Source organism: Mesocricetus auratus, unplaced genomic scaffold (assembly GCF_017639785.1).
Source record: "Mesocricetus auratus isolate SY011 unplaced genomic scaffold, BCM_Maur_2.0 Super-Scaffold_100009, whole genome shotgun sequence".
Classification (NCBI taxonomy): Eukaryota; Metazoa; Chordata; class Mammalia; order Rodentia; family Cricetidae; genus Mesocricetus; species Mesocricetus auratus.
In genome coordinates, this window is record NW_024429193.1 from 63,730,586 (window position 1) to 63,749,085 (window position 18,500).

An 18,500-nucleotide genomic window follows, 5' to 3' on the forward strand; every position below is an offset into this window, starting at 1 on the left:
AGTTGAGTAAATTTCCATTGTGTGTATGTACCACATTTTCATTACACAGTCATCAGTTGACGAACATTTAGGCTGCTTCTGTAAGGATTCAGGCATTACGCTGGCCTGCCTCTGTCACCTGGCAGAATGCACTCAGGCAGTACCTTGGACAGCCCAGGGTTCCATGGCTGCGTAGTCTGCATGCAGGTGCAAAGGACCCGTTTGAAATAAAGACCTCACCCACTTATGCTCTCTTTTCCCGCCCCCCTCTCTCTTTATTTCTCCCCCCTTTTCCCACTGTTCCCTTTGAGGCAGACAGGACTTTTCCTGTCTTCCTCTTCTCTTCTGTCCTTTGTGTCTCTTTGCTCTTTCCTTCTCCCCTCCCTCCCCTTTCTAATAAAACTTCTCACTTAAGCTCTGTCTGCCTGGCATGTTTGTGTGTCCCTCCCTCCCCCTCGCCTGCCATGGAATCCGCCAAGATTCCCCTCGCACTTTATCCCTAACACAAATAAAATGCCAAATATTTTAAATGAGTGGGGTAATTCTGGTTCAGGAAATGGTTTTAGTTCTGGAAACAGTTCTTGCTAAGCTTCAAAGAATAACTAGAGAGAATAACTGACAAAGAAAGAGACTTGAGGTTTTAACATCCAAAATGGACCCAGAGAAGGGGGAGCCAATGCACCCCTAAGCCTTGGACTGGTGTTTGTGGACCCCCTCAGCAATGCCATCCACTTCGAGCTCTTCTGACTGACTTCAGAGGGAAGTGAGGGTTAATAGTGATGAGGGGAACTTAGGTATAGGAGGTGGTATATAGGCATATGCCTAAGGGAAAGAAGCAGGTAGATGATCTAAACAAGTAAGGCAATTGTTTTTGTTGTTTGGAGAAAAGACTGTCAGGACCAAATGAACAGTCCCTTATCTATTCAGCCAGTAGGCGGAAGTGTTACTTAATAGTCTGTCTTCAGGAGATAATTCATTGTCTTACAGTTTTGAAGATAATGAGTTTTCTGTGTTTCATATGAAATTATCCAATTAGACCACATTGATAACATTTGAAGTAACATGTTACTCATCAATTTATAGAAAGGCACATCTGTAGTCTACATTTGATCATATGGATTCATTTATTTACCATGGGTTGAAGCATATGAACAATTGATTCAACTTTAGAACTCTTATAAAATTCCTGTAAAGTATATTAATTGATTAAGGTGTTATTTTTATGTTTCATACATTATTTATATACTTAGAAATACTAGCCAGAGATTTGAAAGATAATCTAAGATTGTTTTTTAACTGGTGTGAACTCAGTATCCAAGATAAGTTTGTCTAGGTAGTACAATAGCTGTCTTACCAGTTAGCTCACCATTTGGTCACACCCCTTTCCTGTCTTTTCACCAATTAATATTTACAAAATTAAGATCTGTTCATGTCACCTCTCTACCAAACACCTTCTGCTGTTTCTTTGTATGGGATAATACAAAGGGGATATTTTACAGGGGTAACTTTGATCTGGTTTCTGTGTATTCAGAATGTCTTGTGCTGAAACACTCACTTGCATCTTGTATATTGGCTATGAGGAATTACTAACAGTTTCTTGTCACCATTGTTTTTCTTGTCTTTAGAATTTTATTCAAAGTGTTTAATTAAACTTCTTGGATACTCTCCTCCCCAAGTTAACACATTCCTAGACATTTGTAGAGACTTACCACCTGGTTCCTAAAGTCAGAAGGTTTAGAATATGTTTCCTAAGTTCATAGAAAAATATCTGGACTATTGTTTCTTACCAGTAACATAATCAACTGGTCGCACTATACTTTATACCACCAGGAGCTGTCCGTTCAGTGAGCCTTTCAAGGAACAGTCTTTCTCTCCAATCATTATGACTACAATATCTAAAATAGAGTAAAATTATTAAATGCTTAATACTTTTCTTCTAAAGGATAGGATAAATCATGTTGCATTGTGAACCATACAACAATCACATTGCCTAGATTCTGGTCAATATAACACACATCCTTAGCTTTCTAATGGAAGATGCATGGGATAATATAGGATAAGGGGGACCCTCTGGTCATGGTGGGATACACTATGACCCTTACACACTGAATAGGCTGCCTGCTCCTGGGCATTGGGTACCATGTCTTGTCCATCCTTTCCCTATATGATAGGCTGGAAAAGGTACTAGGGGAAGAAGAGTTTAAGTTTTTGAGAGCAATAGAAACTAATGGCAATTTAGCCTCACAAAGTGCTAGAGACTAGTTTGTTTATTTTCATGTGAAACTATATAGGTAACTTGTTTGTTAAGTTATAAGCTATCAACTTCTTGCTGGAACCACTCTGATGATAGTGTATAGTATGAATGTAATTTATTCATTTTTCCCATGTCCTCTACTTGCCTGAATATGTACATCTTATCTGTAAGTGGTTATCATGGTTGTGAGGCTTTCTGACACCACCCCCTTATTTATACCCCAAAATGCATATATGGCAGTTATCTTGTCAGATTATAATAGAACTGAAAATTTCCTATCACCCAGTGATATTGTACTCATCATAATTTTGTAGCATCACTCATGTTTCTGTGATTGTACTAGAACAAACAAGCCTACTGTTCTGGCCAAGTATGTAAAGGAATAGCACAAGGGAGTAAAAGGCCTACTGTGCAAACATGAGGGTCTTAATTTGGATCCTGAACATCCATGTAAAAGTTGACGATGGCAGTGTGGATTTATTATAGACAGGTGGATTTCTGGAGCTCAGTGTACTGCCAGTCTAGTTAATTGGTGAGCTCTAGCTTCAGTGGGAGTTTCTATCTCAAAAACTTTTGTCATTGAGGAAAACACTCGACCACCTCCGGCCTCCACATACACGTGCACACGAGTTCATATATGCATGTACACACATATAAGTATATCACACCTCCAATAATATAGGACTTGCAATCATGTACAGCATATACTACCTTTTAATGATTATAAATGACTGTATTTCTAGTGTACGTATCTCATGTGTCACATTTTCATTGTTACTGTAAAACAGTATAACATATGATGTTGGCAACACCTTATAAATCTCATGTTTACTTTATTGCCTCACTCAACAGGCCATGTCAAGTGCTTGCTCTATACCATTTAGGGTTGTATTCTGTGGTGTTCATAGAATGGCTGAGTTCTTTAATGAGGCATTTTCTCAAAATATATCTTTGTTGTTAATGGATGCCTGATTGTATATACAATGAAATATTAGTCAGCCTTAAGATTAAGGGAGACTTGTGATTTGCAGCAATATGGGTGAACCCAGAGGGCATAATTCTAAGTCAGACACAGAAAAATAAGTGTTGCATGATTCACATATACGAAATCTAAAGAAAAGTCAAACTCATGAAAACAAAGTGAGTAGAATAGTGGCTACCAGTGTTTAGAGCGTAGGAAAAAAATCTATTGAACAAAGGATTAAACCCTTCTATTACCAGAAAAGTGATTACTGGAGACAATGTACAATGTGTCTGCTACAGTTAATAATTATGTGTTGTGCTTTGGAACTTGTTAAGAGGCTAATTCTCCAATGTCCCCACCACATACACACACAGAACAGGTAACTATGTGAGGTAATTGATATATTAAAGTTAGCTAGACTGTGGTGATTAATTCACATTTTACACATATATCAAAACATTGAATTGTATACTTAAAACATGCTATGTTAATTCAATATTTATTCTTCAGAAATCTGAGGAAGGGAAGACCAGCCTTGAGCCCTGGTTTCCAATCTTCCATTCATGATCTTGTCTCTTGTTAATTCTCAGAAGGTAGCTCCTGAAGATGGTTTCCCTACCCTCACCCCACAAACCCACACAGGCTAGTACTCTGATGAATGTGGAAAACCCAAATGATTTGCTTAGATAGTAGTTTTTTGCTTCTTCATAGGAGTAGTTTATATTTGTTGGGTATGGTTCATTGGAAACCATTCATTCCTAACCTTTCCAATAATCTCTGTATATCACTGCCTTTCTGTAGAAATAGCTCTTCGTAGTATCACAGATTGCAAGATATCACAGCAATGACTATTTTTATCTTTCTCTTTATTTGATTTTCTGGGCTATTTTAATGTTGATAATGCTTCTTAGTGATAGGAGTATTGCGTGGAAGACAGAATTAGGTTTAGACATCCTTTTATTTTTATTTTTTTAAATTTGAGGCAGGATATCATCCATGTATATCTTCATGACCTGGAGCTCTGCAATATAGTCCAGACTCGCCTTGAACACACTATTTCTGCTTCTGCCTTCAAAGCACTGGAAATACAGGCAAACATCACTAAACCTACCACAAAGAAATCTTCAGATAAATTTATGTTTTATTTTCTTGTGCTGGGGAGTAAATTCAGGATTTATACATGTTAGAAACTACTACTGAGCCACCTGTTTCCAGGTTTCAAATCTTATATCTACCACATATTTATTACTTAACTATGGACAGACCTTTAATGGTATATTTTCTCAATATTTTATTCTTCATCACCTTATTTTTTAACTCATCCCTAAAACTTTGCCCCAAATGACAAACTTATTGAATGTTCATCATGTGCAGGCCCAATTCCAAGTGCTTCCATGTACCTACGCAGTCTTTGTGACCCTGCCAACTTTGTTATGTGCACTAGTCAACTGAGAAGAGGGATAAGTGTGTCATAAGGAAATAAGAGGACGGATAAAAACTTATGTGTCTACTGAGACTTGTTGTATCCTTTTGGGTAAACTGATTTTCTGTTAGCTGGCCAAAGGATACTCTGGTAAGTCTGTCCTTTGCTTGGGCAGAAATACAAAAGAAAGCAATTTCAGTTGGCTGTGTCTGTCAGAAAATTTAGTTTATTTTTTATAGAGAAAACATATCTATCTGTTTGTATTATATTGTCTGTCAGTGCGTTTACCTTGGTCAATCCAGGTCTGTACTGTTAACTCATAGTGTTTTACTCCTAACCCTCTATGTGGGCCTAACTAAATGTATAGAAGGGCTGTCTGAAGGAGCGGAATAAACCATGTTTGTCTGCAGCGGCATTGCTAAGTTGTCAGGTCTGGCAACTTAAGGAATATGCAGTTTTATAGTTTTAATGGGGGCTTGTGGAAGGCAATAGAAACATGAAGCAAAGCTAATTAGAACAATGAGCTTGCTTACTGCCTTTGATTCAATACCTGCCTCCATTGAAGAGCATTTAAATTTTGACGGTCTCACTTCAGCTTGATTTATTTCAGTAAAGGTTAAGAAAGGTAGTTTTTAAATGTGTTCTTTTTATAAACCACCAAACTCAGAAGTTGGAGACTAGATATCTACTTATTTACCTTGAAAGAAGTTACTTGTGTGATACACTCATCTGTAAATTGTGAACGTGTGTCTATGGATCTCCCCTGTTCGATAGTTGGGTAAAGGTACAGCTCTGATGGAAAGACATCCCTTTAATGAAAGAACTTTGTGCACATGTTACTTAATTCTTTTTTCTCCCCTGACCCATTTCCAAACAATAAATGTGGCTGTGCTCCTGCCAGGACAGAGAGCCTTTGTTCCCCTCCTTCCCTCTGGAAATATACACCAGGACTGTGTCCCTGCTCCCATTGGTTGTCACTAGACATTAAGTACCATGTTCTTTGGAAGGAAGAAATTTTTTCTCTCTCAAAAGATTCCAAATCTTGATCTTGGTTTGACATAGATAAATACTACATGGATAAATGATTTCCTATTGATAACAAGGCTACATTCATAATAACGTTACCATGATTACTTTGGAGAAACATATGGGTATATGTCTAATTTAGGGGATCATGGCAAAACAGATATTTTTATATGGTTATACAGTTTTTCTACAGAGTATGAAAGATACAGTTCTGATGTACAGAAGGAAACCTTTGAATAAATGAAGAAAAGAATAAAAGAGCAAAACCGTATTAGATGGCCAATTGTTTATTTTCAATTATCATACAGTTTACTGTGTTGAATTGAATGTGTCCAATTTGATTTAAATGATTGCTTATGAAAGGTCACATCTTGTAGAATCCAAATCCAACTCTGATTGCAGGCAGAGAATTAGGGGCTACAAATACTGGTCTTGGATTTTGGGCTTTTTAAAAATTTTTTAGCAAAAATGATAACCAGTATTCAGAGGTTAAAACTAACACATTTCAAGGTGAATAATTAATCTTAAATCAAAGTTCCCACGCCAACCAAAAATTCTCTGTCTCGAGAAAATTTCTAGGTAATAAATCCTGAAGTATATTTCAAAAATATTCAAAAAGAGAAAGGAACTCACACCAAGATGAAGAAATAACTAGAATTTAACATCAAAAACCCCAAACCAAGACAAACAAATCAGCAAAAATAGGGGAAAAAAGGAAATCACCACCACCAAACATAAAAGAAAAGGCCTACATTAAAGGTTGATGTGATTTGACTTTAGGTTTAGCGTTGCTGTTTCCAATTCGCGTGCAGTTCATTAATAGTAATAATATCTCTGTGACACACTGAACCCCAGTTGTTTGGAAGCATCACTTGAATTCTCTCCTACATGGTCTTCTATGGATGCCCGCTGGATTCCCGAACTGGACACATTGTTCTTCCCATGGGCAGACGACCCCTGCCTGTGCCCGACTTCGGCTTCTGAGTGCTTCTCGCTGTCACTGGCCTGACTGGCGCTGTCTTCCTGGTGTCTGCCCCTCCTGGATGTGCCTTGTCTGTGACCAGCTGGGGACTCCTGTCTTCCTCTGGGACTGGTTCTTGAGCTTCCCCTCGAAGAGTCAGCATGTTGATGGGAGGACTCGCTTCTCTGATGGGAGCCTGACTGCCCGGTGCTGTCTCGGGATTGTTTGCTGCCCGATGTCTGCCTGCTTGCTGTGCCTCTGTGGCCTGTCTGACCATGGGAGGAGTCTGTGTCGGAGTGGGAGCCCACCTGGCCTTGTCTCGATCCAGAGCGTCCAGAGCCGACGTGGTGGTCTTCCTGGCCCCTTCTGGACTGGCGGTGCTCAGAGCTGTCCCTCACGGACTCCCTGTGGGACCCCTGTCCCTCTCTAGCACTGCTTTGGACCCTTCCTTGGGAGGACCCAGCCTGGCGTCCAGAGGAACTGTGTCCTTGGTGAGAGCCCTGAATCCTGGCGCTGTCCCTTCCTTGTTCTCGGCGGGTCCCCTGAGAAGCCCTGCCACTGGACCGCGGCTGGTCTCTGTGTCCAGACTCTTCGTGCTCGTGCTCGTGGTGGTGCTCCTGCTCGTTTTTGTGCTCATGTTCGTGCTCATAGTAGTTCATGTGATAGGCTCCAGAGCCGTGCTGGCCTCGAGGGGATGACTGTTGCTCGTGCCTCTCGCTGACCCTGGAGTGACCGTGGGCTCCCCCTGCCTGGCCCTCTGAGACATCGGAGTGGCCTTCGCTGTCGCTTGCCTGACTGTCGTTGGACTCATGGTGCCTCCGGTCAGTGGATGTGGCGTGGCTTTGTGTGCGGCCAGCTCCGGAGTGCCCGGAGTGGTCAGCCGACTCTCTATGACCAACTTTGCCATGTGCTTCCCTGGTGCGCGAGCCTGATTCGGACTGTCCTCGTCCCTGGCCAGATGCCTGGCCCCGACCGGACCCTGGGCGGCTGGCGCTATCCCTTCCTTGTTCTCGGTGGGTGCCCTCAGCAGCCCTACCACTGGACTGCTTCTTGTCTCTGTGTCCAGACGCGTCGTGCTCGTGCTCGTGCTCATGCTCGTGGTGGTGCTCGTGCTCATTTTTTTGCTCGTGCTCGTGCTCGTTCCCGTAGTAGTTCATGTGGTAGGCTCCAGAGCCGTGCTGGCCTCGAGGGGACGTCTGTTCCTGGTGTCTCTTGCTGACCCTGGAGTGACCGTGGGCTCCCACTGCCTGGCCCTCTGAGACATCGGAGTGGCCTTCGCTGTCGCTTGCCTGACTGTCGCTGGACTCATGGTGCCTCCGGTCTGTGGATGTAGCGTGGCCTTTTGTGCGGCCAGCTCCGGAGTGACCGGAGCCGTCAGCCGACTGTCCATGACCAACGTTCCCATGTGCTTCCCTTGTGTGGCGGCGTCCTGACTCAGACTGTCCTCGCCCCTGGCCAGATGCCTGGCCCTGACGGGCTCCTGCACGCCTGGCGCTGTCACCTTCCTGGCCCTGGCCGCTGGATGCCCGCTGGGCTCCTGAGCTGGATCTGGCGTTCCTCCCGTGGGCAGACGACCCCTGCCTGTGTCCGACTTCAATATCTGAGTGCCTCTCGCTGTCACTGGCCTGACTGGGGCTGTCTTCCTGGTGTCTGCCTCTGCTGGATGTGGCTTGTCTATGGCCGGCTGGGGACTCCTGTCTTCCTCTGGGACTTGTTCTTGAGCTGCCCCTCGAAGAGTCAGCATGTTGGTGGGAGGACTCGCTTCTCTGATGGGAGCCTGACTGCCCGGTGCTGTCTCGGGATTGTTTGCTGCCCGATGTCTGCCTGCTTGCTGTGCCTCTGTGGCCTGTCTGACCATGGGAGGAGTCTGCGGTAGAGTGGGAGCCCACCTGGCCTTGTCTCGATCCAGAACGTCCAGAGCCGACGTGGTGGTCTTCCTGGCCCCTTCTGGACTGACGGTGCTCAGAGCTGTCCCTCACGGACTCCCTGTGGGACCCCTGTCCCTCTCTAGCACTGCTTTGGACCCTTCCTTGGGATGACCCAGCCTGGCGTCCAGAGGAACTGTGTCCTTGGTGAGAGCCCTGAATCCTGGCGCTGTCCCTTCCTTGTTCTCGGCGGGTCCCCTGAGAAGCCCTGCCACTGGACCGCGGCTGGTCTCTGTGTCCAGACTCTTCGTGCTCGTGCTCGTGGTGGTGCTCCTGCTCGTTTTTGTGCTCATGTTCGTGCTCATAGTAGTTCATGTGATAGGCTCCAGAGCCGTGCTGGCCTCGAGGGGATGACTGTTGCTCGTGCCTCTCGCTGACCCTGGAGTGACCGTGGGCTCCCCCTGCCTGGCCCTCTGAGACATCGGAGTGGCCTTCGCTGTCGCTTGCCTGACTGTCGTTGGACTCATGGTGCCTCCGGTCAGTGGATGTGGCGTGGCTTTGTGTGCGGCCAGCTCCGGAGTGCCCGGAGTGGTCAGCCGACTCTCTATGACCAACTTTGCCATGTGCTTCCCTGGTGCGCGAGCCTGATTCGGACTGTCCTCGTCCCTGGCCAGATGCCTGGCCCCGACCGGACCCTGGGCGGCTGGCGCTATCCCTTCCTTGTTCTCGGTGGGTGCCCTCAGCAGCCCTACCACTGGACTGCTTCTTGTCTCTGTGTCCAGACGCGTCGTGCTCGTGCTCGTGCTCATGCTCGTGGTGGTGCTCGTGCTCATTTTTTGCTCGTGCTCGTGCTCGTTCCCGTAGTAGTTCATGTGGTAGGCTCCAGAGCCGTGCTGGCCTCGAGGGGACGTCTGTTCCTGGTGTCTCTTGCTGACCCTGGAGTGACCGTGGGCTCCCACTGCCTGGCCCTCTGAGACATCGGAGTGGCCTTCGCTGTCGCTTGCCTGACTGTCGCTGGACTCATGGTGCCTCCGGTCTGTGGATGTAGCGTGGCCTTTTGTGCGGCCAGCTCCGGAGTGACCGGAGCGGTCAGCCGACTGTCCATGACCAACGTTCCCATGTGCTTCCCTTGTGTGGCGGCGTCCTGACTCAGACTGTCCTCGCCCCTGGCCAGATGCCTGGCCCTGACGGGCTCCTGCACGCCTGGCGCTGTCACCTTCCTGGCCCTGGCCGCTGGATGCCCGCTGGGCTCCTGGGCTGGATCTGGCGTTCCTCCCGTGGGCAGACGACCCCTGCCTGTGTCCGACTTCAATATCTGAGTGCCTCTCGCTGTCACTGGCCTGACTGGGGCTGTCTTCCTGGTGTCTGCCTCTGCTGGATGTGGCTTGTCTGTGGCCGGCTGGGGACTCCTGTCTTCCTCTGGGACTGGTTCTTGAGCTGCCCCTCGAAGAGTCAGCATGTTGGTGGGAGGACTCGCTTCTCTGATGGGAGCCTGACTGCCCGGTGCTGTCTCGGGATTGTTTGCTGCCCGATGTCTGCCTGCTTGCTGTGCCTCTGTGGCCTGTCTGACCATGGGAGGAGTCTGCGGTAGAGTGGGAGCCCACCTGGCCTTGTCTCGATCCAGAACGTCCAGAGCCGACGTGGTGGTCTTCCTGGCCCCTTCTGGACTGACGGTGCTCAGAGCTGTCCCTCACGGACTCCCTGTGGGACCCCTGTCCCTCTCTAGCACTGCTTTGGACCCTTCCTTGGGAGGACCCAGCCTGGCGTCCAGAGGAACTGTGTCCTTGGTGAGAGCCCTGAATCCTGGCGCTGTCCCTTCCTTGTTCTCGGCGGGTCCCCTGAGAAGCCCTGCCACTGGACCGCGGCTGGTCTCTGTGTCCAGACTCTTCGTGCTCGTGCTCGTGGTGGTGCTCCTGCTCGTTTTTGTGCTCATGTTCGTGCTCATAGTAGTTCATGTGATAGGCTCCAGAGCCGGGCTGGCCTCGAGGGGATGCCTGTTGCTCGTGCCTCTCGCTGACCCTGGAGTGACCGTGGGCTCCCCCTGCCTGGCCCTCTGAGACATCGGAGTGGCCTTCGCTGTCGCTTGCCTGACTGTCGTTGGACTCATGGTGCCTCCGGTCAGTGGATGTGGCGTGGCTTTGTGTGCGGCCAGCTCCGGAGTGACCGGAGCGGTCAGCCGACTGTTCACGACCAACGTTTCCTTGCGCTTCCCTGGTGCGCGAGCCTGATTCGGGCCTTTCTCTTCCGTGGCCAGATGCCTGGCCCTGACCGGACCCTGGGCGCCTGGCGCTGTCCCTTCCTTGTTCTCGGTGGGTGCCCTCAGCAGCCCTACCACTGGACCTCTGCTGCTGGTGTCTGTGTCCAGACGCGTCGTGCTCGTGCTCGTGCTCATGCTCGTGGTGGTGCTCGTGCTCATTTTTGTGCTCATGCTCGTGCTCGTAGTAGTACATGTGGCAGGCTCCCGAGCCGTGCTGGCCTCGAGGGGATGACTGTTCCTCGTGTCTCTTGTTGACCCTGGAGCGACCGTGGGCTCCCACTGCCTGGCCCTCTGAGACATTGGAGTGGCCTTCGCTGTCGCTTGCCTGACTGTTGCTGGACTCATGGTGCCTCCGGTCAGTGGATGTGGCGTGGCCTCGTGTGCGGCCAGCTCCGGAGTGACCGGAGCGGTCAGCCGACTGTCCACGACCAACGTTTCCTTGTGCTTCCCTGGTGCCGTGTCCTGATTCGGGCCTTTCTCGTCCGTGGCCAGATGCCTGGCCCTGACCGGACCCTGGGCGCCTGGCGCTGTCCCTTCCTTGTTCTCGGTGGGTGCCCTCAGCAGCCCTGCCACTGGACCTCTGCTGCTGGTGTCTGTGTCCAGATTGGTCGTGCTCGTGCTCGTGCTCGTGCTCGTTCCCATAGTAGTACATGTGGTAGGCTCCAGAGCCCTGCTGGCCTCGAGGGGACGTGTGTTGCTCGTGCCTCTCGCTGACCCCGGAGCGACCGTGGGCTCCCACTGCCTGGCCCTCTGAGACATCGGAGTGGCCTTCGCTGTCGCTTGCCTGACTGTCGCTGGACTCATGGTGCCTCCGGTCAGTGGATGTGGCGTGGCCTTGTGTGCGGCCAGCTCCGGAGTGACCGGAGCGGTCAGCCGACTGTCCACGACCGACGTTCCCATGCACTTCCCTGGTGCGGGATCCTGATTCGGATCGTCCTCGCCCCTGGCCAGATACCTGGCCCTGACTGGCTCCTGCACGCCTGGCGCTGTCACCTTCCTGGCCCTGGCCGCTGGATGCCCGCTGGGCTCCTGAGCTGGAACTGGCGTTCCTCCCGTGGGCAGACGACCCCTGCCTGTGTCCGACTTCAACATCTGAGTGCCTCTCGCTGTCACTGGCCTGACTGGCGCTGTCTTCCTGGTGTCTGCCTCTGCTGGATGTGGCTTGTCTGTGACCAGCTGGGGACTCCTGTCTTCCTCTGGGACTGGTTCTTGAGCTGCCCCTCGAAGAGTCAGCATGTTGGTGGGAGGACTCGCTTCTCTGATGGGAGCCTGACTGCCCGGTGCTGTCTCGGGATTGTTTGCTGCCCGATGTCTGCCTGCTTGCTGTGCCTCTGTGGCCTGTCTGACCATGGGAGGAGTCTGCGGTAGAGTGGGAGCCCACCTGGCCTTGTCTCGATCCAGAACGTCCAGAGCCAAAGTGGTGGTCTTCCTGGCCCCTTCTGGACTGGCGGTGCTCAGAGCTGTCCCTCACGGACTCCCTGTGGGACCCCTGTCCCTCTCTAGCATTGGTTTCGACCCTTCCTTGGGAGGACCCAGCCTGGCGTCCAGGGGAACTGTGTCCTTGGTGAGAGCCCTGAATCCTGGCGCTGTCCCTTCCTTGTTCTCGGCGGGTCCCCTGAGAAGCCCTGCCACTGGACCGCGGCTGGTCTCTGTGTCCAGACTCTTCGTGCTCGTGGTGGTGCTCCTGCTCGTTTTTGTGCTCATGTTCATGCTCATAGTAGTTCATGTGATAAGCTCCAGAGCCGTGCTGGCCTCGAGGGGATGCCTGTTGCTCGTGCCTCTCGCTGACCCTGGAGTGACCGTGGTCTCCCACTGCCTGGCCCTCTGAGACATCGGAGTGGCCTTCGCTGTCGCTTGCCTGACTCTCGCTGGACTCATGGTGCCTCCGGTCAGTGGATGTGGCGTGGCCTTGTGTGCGGCCCGCTCCGGAGTGCCCGGAGCGGTCAGGTGACTGTCCACGACCAACGTTTCCATGTGCTTCCCTGGTGCCGTGTCCTGATTCGGGCCTTTCTCGTCCGTGGCCAGATGCCTGGCCCTGACTGGACCCTGGGCGCCTGGCGCTGTCCCTTCCTTGTTCTCGGTGGGTGCCCTCAGCAGCCCTACCACTGGACCGCTGCTTGTCTCTGTGTCCAGACGCGTCGTGCTCGTGCTCGTGCTCATGCTCGTGGTGGTGCTCGTGCTCATTTTTGTGCTCGTGCTCGTGCTCGTTCCCGTAGTAGTACATGTGGTAGGCTCCAGAGCCGGGCTGGCCTCGAGGGGACGTCTGTTCCTCGTGTCTCTTGCTGACCCCGGAGCGACCGTGGGCTCCCACTGCCTGGCCCTCTGAGACATCGGAGTGGCCTTCGCTGTCGCTTGCCTGACTCTCGCTGGACTCATGGTGCCTCCGGTCAGTGGATGTGGCGTGGCCTTGTGTGCGGCCCGCTCCGGAGTGCCCGGAGCGGTCAGGTGACTGTCCACGACCAACGTTTCCATGTGCTTCCCTGGTGCCGTGTCCTGATTCGGGCCTTTCTCGTCCGTGGCCAGATGCCTGGCCCTGACTGGACCCTGGTCGCCTGGCGCTGTCCCTTCCTTGTTCTCGGTGGGTGCCCTCAGCAGCCCTACCACTGGACCGCTGCTTGTCTCTGTGTCCAGACGCGTCGTGCTCGTGCTCGTGCTCATGCTCGTGGTGGTGCTCGTGCTCATTTTTGTGCTCGTGCTCGTGCTCGTTCCCGTAGTAGTACATGTGGTAGGCTCCAGAGCCGGGCTGGCCTCGAGGGGACGTCTGTTCCTCGTGTCTCTTGCTGACCCCGGAGCGACCGTGGGCTCCCACTGCCTGGCCCTCTGAGACATCGGAGTGGCCTTCGCTGTCGCTTGCCTGACTGTCGCTGGACTCATGGTGCCTCCGGTCAGTGGATGTGGCGTGGCCTTGTGTGCGGCCAGCTCCGGAGTGCCCGGAGCGGTCAGCCGACTGTCCATGACCAACGTTCCCCTGTGCTTCCCTTGTGTGGCTTCTTGCCTCAGACCGTCCTCGCCCTTGGCCAGATGCCTGGCCCTGATGGGTTCCTACACGCCTGGCGCTGTCACCTTCCTGGCCCTGGCCGCTGGATGCCCGCTGGGCTCCTGAGCTGGAACTGGCGTTCCTCCCGTGGGCAGACGACCCCTGCCTGTGTCCGACTTCAACATCTGAGTGCCTCTCGCTGTCACTGGCCTGACTGGCGCTCTCTTCCTGGTGTCTGCCTCTGCTGGATGTGGCTTGTCTGTGGCCGGCTGGGGACTGCTGTCTTCCTCTGGGACTTGTTCTTGAGCTGCCCTTTGGAGAGACAGCATGTCGCTGGGAGGACTCGCTTCTCTCATGAGAGCCTGCCTGCCTTGTGCTGTCTGGGGACTGTTGCCTGCCGGAATGTTTGCTGCTATGTCTCCTTCCTTGCTCTTCTTGTTCTTTGTTATGCTGTTCTTCATAGTAATAATTTGTGCAGGTTTTCCCCCAACCTTCATGATATTTTATATTTTCCTGCTTCACTGTGTCGTATTCTGCATTTCTTCTTTCTTTTGACCTTCTGTGTGTCTTACCTCTAATTTCTCTTCTTTCAGAGGAATTAGTATCTCCCCGATGTTTTCTGGTTGAATTGTGCCTTTTCCCATGCTTTTCCTTTCCTCTGTGTGTATTTGTGTCTGTTTCCTGGTTGCTACTGCTTGATCCATGTCTTTTTTTCCCTCTTCCTCTCGGGCTACTATATCTTTCATTCTCTTCATTTCCTTCAGTTTTTCCATGACTTGATTTGTGTATTCTCTCTTCTTCATCTTCTCCTACTTCTCTATAATGCCTTTTGCTTCTCTTTGATCCACTTGAGAACCTTTTCTTTTGAGATGACTCATAGTATGCTTTAGCCAACTTCAACACCATCAGCAAATACTCAGTGAAGTCTATTTTCTCATTATGGTCTGCATCTAGGATTTCCATGAAGACATCTGCAATATCTTCATCATCTGGGTTCTGTAAGAATTGCAGACTGTTGCTCATACCATGTAATTTCAACTTTACAATTCAAATGCAACATAAACATATGTCTTGGAACAACAGTTGTGCCAAATTATTTAGATTTCTTCATTTGTAATACGTTTATATATTTCCATTCTCATCTAACATATTTTGGTAATACATGAATTAATGTTCAAAGGTAGCTAGAAATCATGACTTGTTTCCTGTGGTCAATTACTCTTTCTGTCATGTCATGCATCTGAAATTTATTCATTTCCTCATTTAATTTACTTCTTAGTGTACCCCACTAACTCTCTTGATGTTGGTGAAAATGCTGTAAAATGTTAAGCTTCTTTGAGATTTTTTTTGTGATTAAATATTGATAGTATTTATTTTCCACATATGGTGCCTCTACATGAATAACATGATGGTACACATTTAAAGAGAGCTAAGTACATTTTATCTCTTCCCAGTCATGGGTACTTTATTTACAAATAAAACAGTTAAATAGTATTTTCTACAGTCTCAGGTTAAATCACTGACAAGGAACAGAAAGTCTGCTCTCCTTGTTTGTTTGTGTCTGTTTCCTACCTTCAAGACTGCCCGCAACTCCACTTCCAGAAGTTCCTTCAGCTCTTTTTTGCTTAGTGTGTCTGTTTCTTTGTCATTGTTTGAGTACTGCCGGAATACTTCAATCATGCTAATGATGTTTTCCAGAAGAGTGGACATCGTTCAGCAGTATATATGCACCTATAAAAGTGAAACAGAATTCATTTTTACTTTTATTTTGTAGGTTGTATCTACTATTGTAACAATTATGTATATTTTATGTATATTTTAAATCTAGGGGTTTCTTTAAGTAGTACATTTTTAAAGTGAAACTTGATCATGACCAACTTCTCTCTACCATCTACAAAGTATAATGTTGAGTAACTTTGGTAACTGACATTTCCTATTTTGGGGCTTTAGATCCAATCACCATAGTAGATTCTTAAAGTCTTAGACCTCAGTGTGTTCTATGCAACATAGTCCCTCTTGGTGAACTGGCCATTCTTCCTGGCAGGGTTATAAAAACCTCAGATGCTTATCTCCATTATGGCTACTATTGGCCATAAAATAGTAGGCATATCAATAAACAAAATAAGTATTGACTATATAAAAGCATTATAATGATGACTTTTAGATTTACGTAACAGGCAAAACCAAAATATTATAGGTAACATAAATTTGTCACATATGGTTATAGTAACCTGACCTAAAGCATTATAAACCTTGAAGTTTTGACAAAATGAAATGTGTTTGCTGATTTTTGTTGTGATTTATTTAAATATATAGTTTAGCAAGTTTATTTTTATCCCTCAAAAGACTTGGATTTAAGACTTCTGAATCATTAAAAATGAAGGGGAAACAAAATCCCTGATTCATGCAAGTTAATATGAGAAATATGGGCAATGTAGAATGATCTTATAAATAGTGAACATTGCTGCATTTTACTTTAAATTTGATAGAATAATGATTTTTGTCAGAAAATGATCAAATTGTTTGTTTACTAAAATGTTATCTTGTACAATAGTTTTATTTGATTGTTTTAGATTGACATCTCTTTTGAGAACAGTGATAGCCTGTGTGTATATCTGTGTGTGTGTGTGTTGTTGTTGTTACTGCAAAACCATAAAGATCATGATAGTTTACTATGGTTTATATTCAAAATGGAAAAGAACTCATCATGAGGCAGATGGTATAATGGAAAAAAATCAAAGCGTAATCCTATTTTGGTAATACTAATATCTTCCAGCATTCATATAATAAGTTAAATTATTTAACCTAACAAAGCAGATTGGATTTATTAACTATGCCTAGTGGGTTTTTACACTTTAAATGAATGTAGTTTTTCTTTAAAGAGAGGACAAAAAGTTAATAACTTAGGCTTACTTTTCAAGAAGTTTGAATTAGAACAAGAAATTAACAGATAGTATAATGAAGAAAATAATAAAGGTAACTGACAATATCGACATAGCAAACTTAGAGAAGCAGCTAAAGAATCTAATAAAGTCAATAACCCCACAAAATTAACCAGGAAGGGAGGTGCAGCGGGAGCACAGTGCGGAAAGTCTGTGTTCAAATCAGTTTGGAGTGTAGGTGAAGCAGACATTTCTAGAATACATGTCTTACCTAAATGGATCAAGTCATAGATAAAAAGTGTAAATAGACCCCTATTTATTAAGGGAATTACATCTTAAATGAATATAGGTTCCAGTTGGAGAGAAGCTGTTAGTCAAATGACTTTAGTGGTGAATTCTATTAAAGGTCTAGGAAAGAGATCATACTAACATCACAGAGATTTTTCTAGAGAATGAAAAAGAAAAACACCTGTTCTTGAATCTAGTACAACCTCATTAAACAAAAATTTGGGATTATTTCTTAAATACACATGCAAAAATGTGAATGAAAAATGGTAAACAGACCCCATTGTTGGACAAATAAGAATATACGAGCTAATATCAGATATAAGCAAGATTTATCCCCAAATTCATTTGCTTTAACATAAAAAAACCAATTATTTAAGTTTAGAAAGTAGAACAATTGGGGACTCCTGAATAGACTAGGCTAGCTAACCATTGAGCCCAGGATTGATCTGCTTTTGTCTGCCTCCCAGCATTGACTACAAGCATGTGCCTCTCTGCCAGGGTACATTTTACATAATGTCTGGGGTTGAACTCAGGACCTCATGCTTGCATGGGAAATAGTTTACTGACTGAGCCACCTCCTGAACCAAGGATAGATAGCCTATTCAGTAAATTGTTCTGAGCTAATTAGATTACAGTGTGGGGAAAATGTTTGTCAGTAGATTCAACAATAAGAAAGATTATATTGGAGAATATATTTAAGCCTTTGGGATAGAAAATGCTTCTTAAGTTGAACTCATGAATGCTAATAAATGTTAGTCCTTGAGAGGCTTAAGCAGGAGAATCACAAGTTTGAGGCCAGCCTAGGCTACACCAAAAGTTTCAGGCCATTGGGCTACATAGTGAGACCTTCTCTCAATAAACAGAATATTCTAATCATAATGAAGATTAAATAATTAGACTGCATTGATGATAGAAATCTGTTCATTTCTGATACCATTAAAACCAGAATGGGAGTATATATGTACAACACATGTAACCAATAAAATACTCTGTCCTTAATATAAAAATAACATCTAAAATGAAGACAATTCAACATAAAAGTGAGTCTCCCCAGATGCACTTTATAGAAAATATCAAGTTGCTAATAAATGCACCATAAATATTCAGTCTCACTAATTACTAGGAAGAAACAAATTTCAATGATAGTGTGAGGATGCAATATAAACACAAATGACTAATATAAAGGTCAAAGAAACCTGATAACACCAAATATTGATGAAGACATGGAGAACTGAAGTCTTTCATACTGCTAGAGGGTGCTTAAACTGACAGAGCTCCTTTGGAATATTATTTGGTAGTATCTAAGACACAGAAGTTTACTTCTAGAATATTCTTTCCTAACAGAAGCACACACACACATACTAGAGAGGGGGGGCAAAATTACTACACAGAAATACTATAGCTCCAGTATTTAAAATCTTTATAAAAAGCATTCATCAATAGAAAAATAGGCAAGCTTGTTGTGGTATTTTCTTAATAAGAGGTAGGACCCAAGTGTACACTGAGAATGATCATGGTATATTGACAGACAAAGGTAAATAGATTTGAAATACTATGTATGCAGCATTTACTAGGTGTACTGATGAATCAGTATGGGCTGAAGGTAAGAATCATGGAATATGAT

At 46.8% G+C, this 18,500-nt stretch overlaps 2 protein-coding genes across 2 annotated transcripts; both read right to left on the reverse strand.

The window, feature by feature from the left end:
• Positions 1–5,930: 5,930 nt before the first annotated feature.
• On the reverse strand, positions 5,931–8,841 carry LOC121142149 (filaggrin-like; the record flags this gene model as incomplete). Its single annotated transcript, XM_040751476.1, has 1 exon — positions 5,931–8,841. A coding segment is annotated over one exon (2,379 nt), but the record flags the coding sequence as incomplete, so codon positions are not given.
• Positions 8,732–15,416, reverse strand: LOC101832479 (filaggrin). Its single transcript, XM_021233017.2, has 2 exons — positions 15,279–15,416; positions 8,732–14,702 (listed from the first exon to the last, which is right to left on the reverse strand). Exons 1-2 carry the CDS (start codon positions 15,414–15,416, stop codon positions 8,844–8,846), a joined length of 5,997 nt encoding a protein of 1,998 aa, XP_021088676.2. The 3' UTR covers positions 8,732–8,843.
• Positions 15,417–18,500: the final 3,084 nt, after the last annotated feature.

Excerpts from the sequence above, each read along its gene's own strand:
- LOC101832479 (XM_021233017.2), bottom strand. The coding sequence starts at position 15,416 with ATGTCCACTCTTCTGGAAAACATCATTAGCATGATTGAAGTATTCCGG. Across the intron at positions 14,703-15,278 it reads AGTTGCGGGCAGTCTTGAAG|AACCCAGATGATGAAGATAT; the intron begins GTAGGAAACAGA and ends CAATTCTTACAG.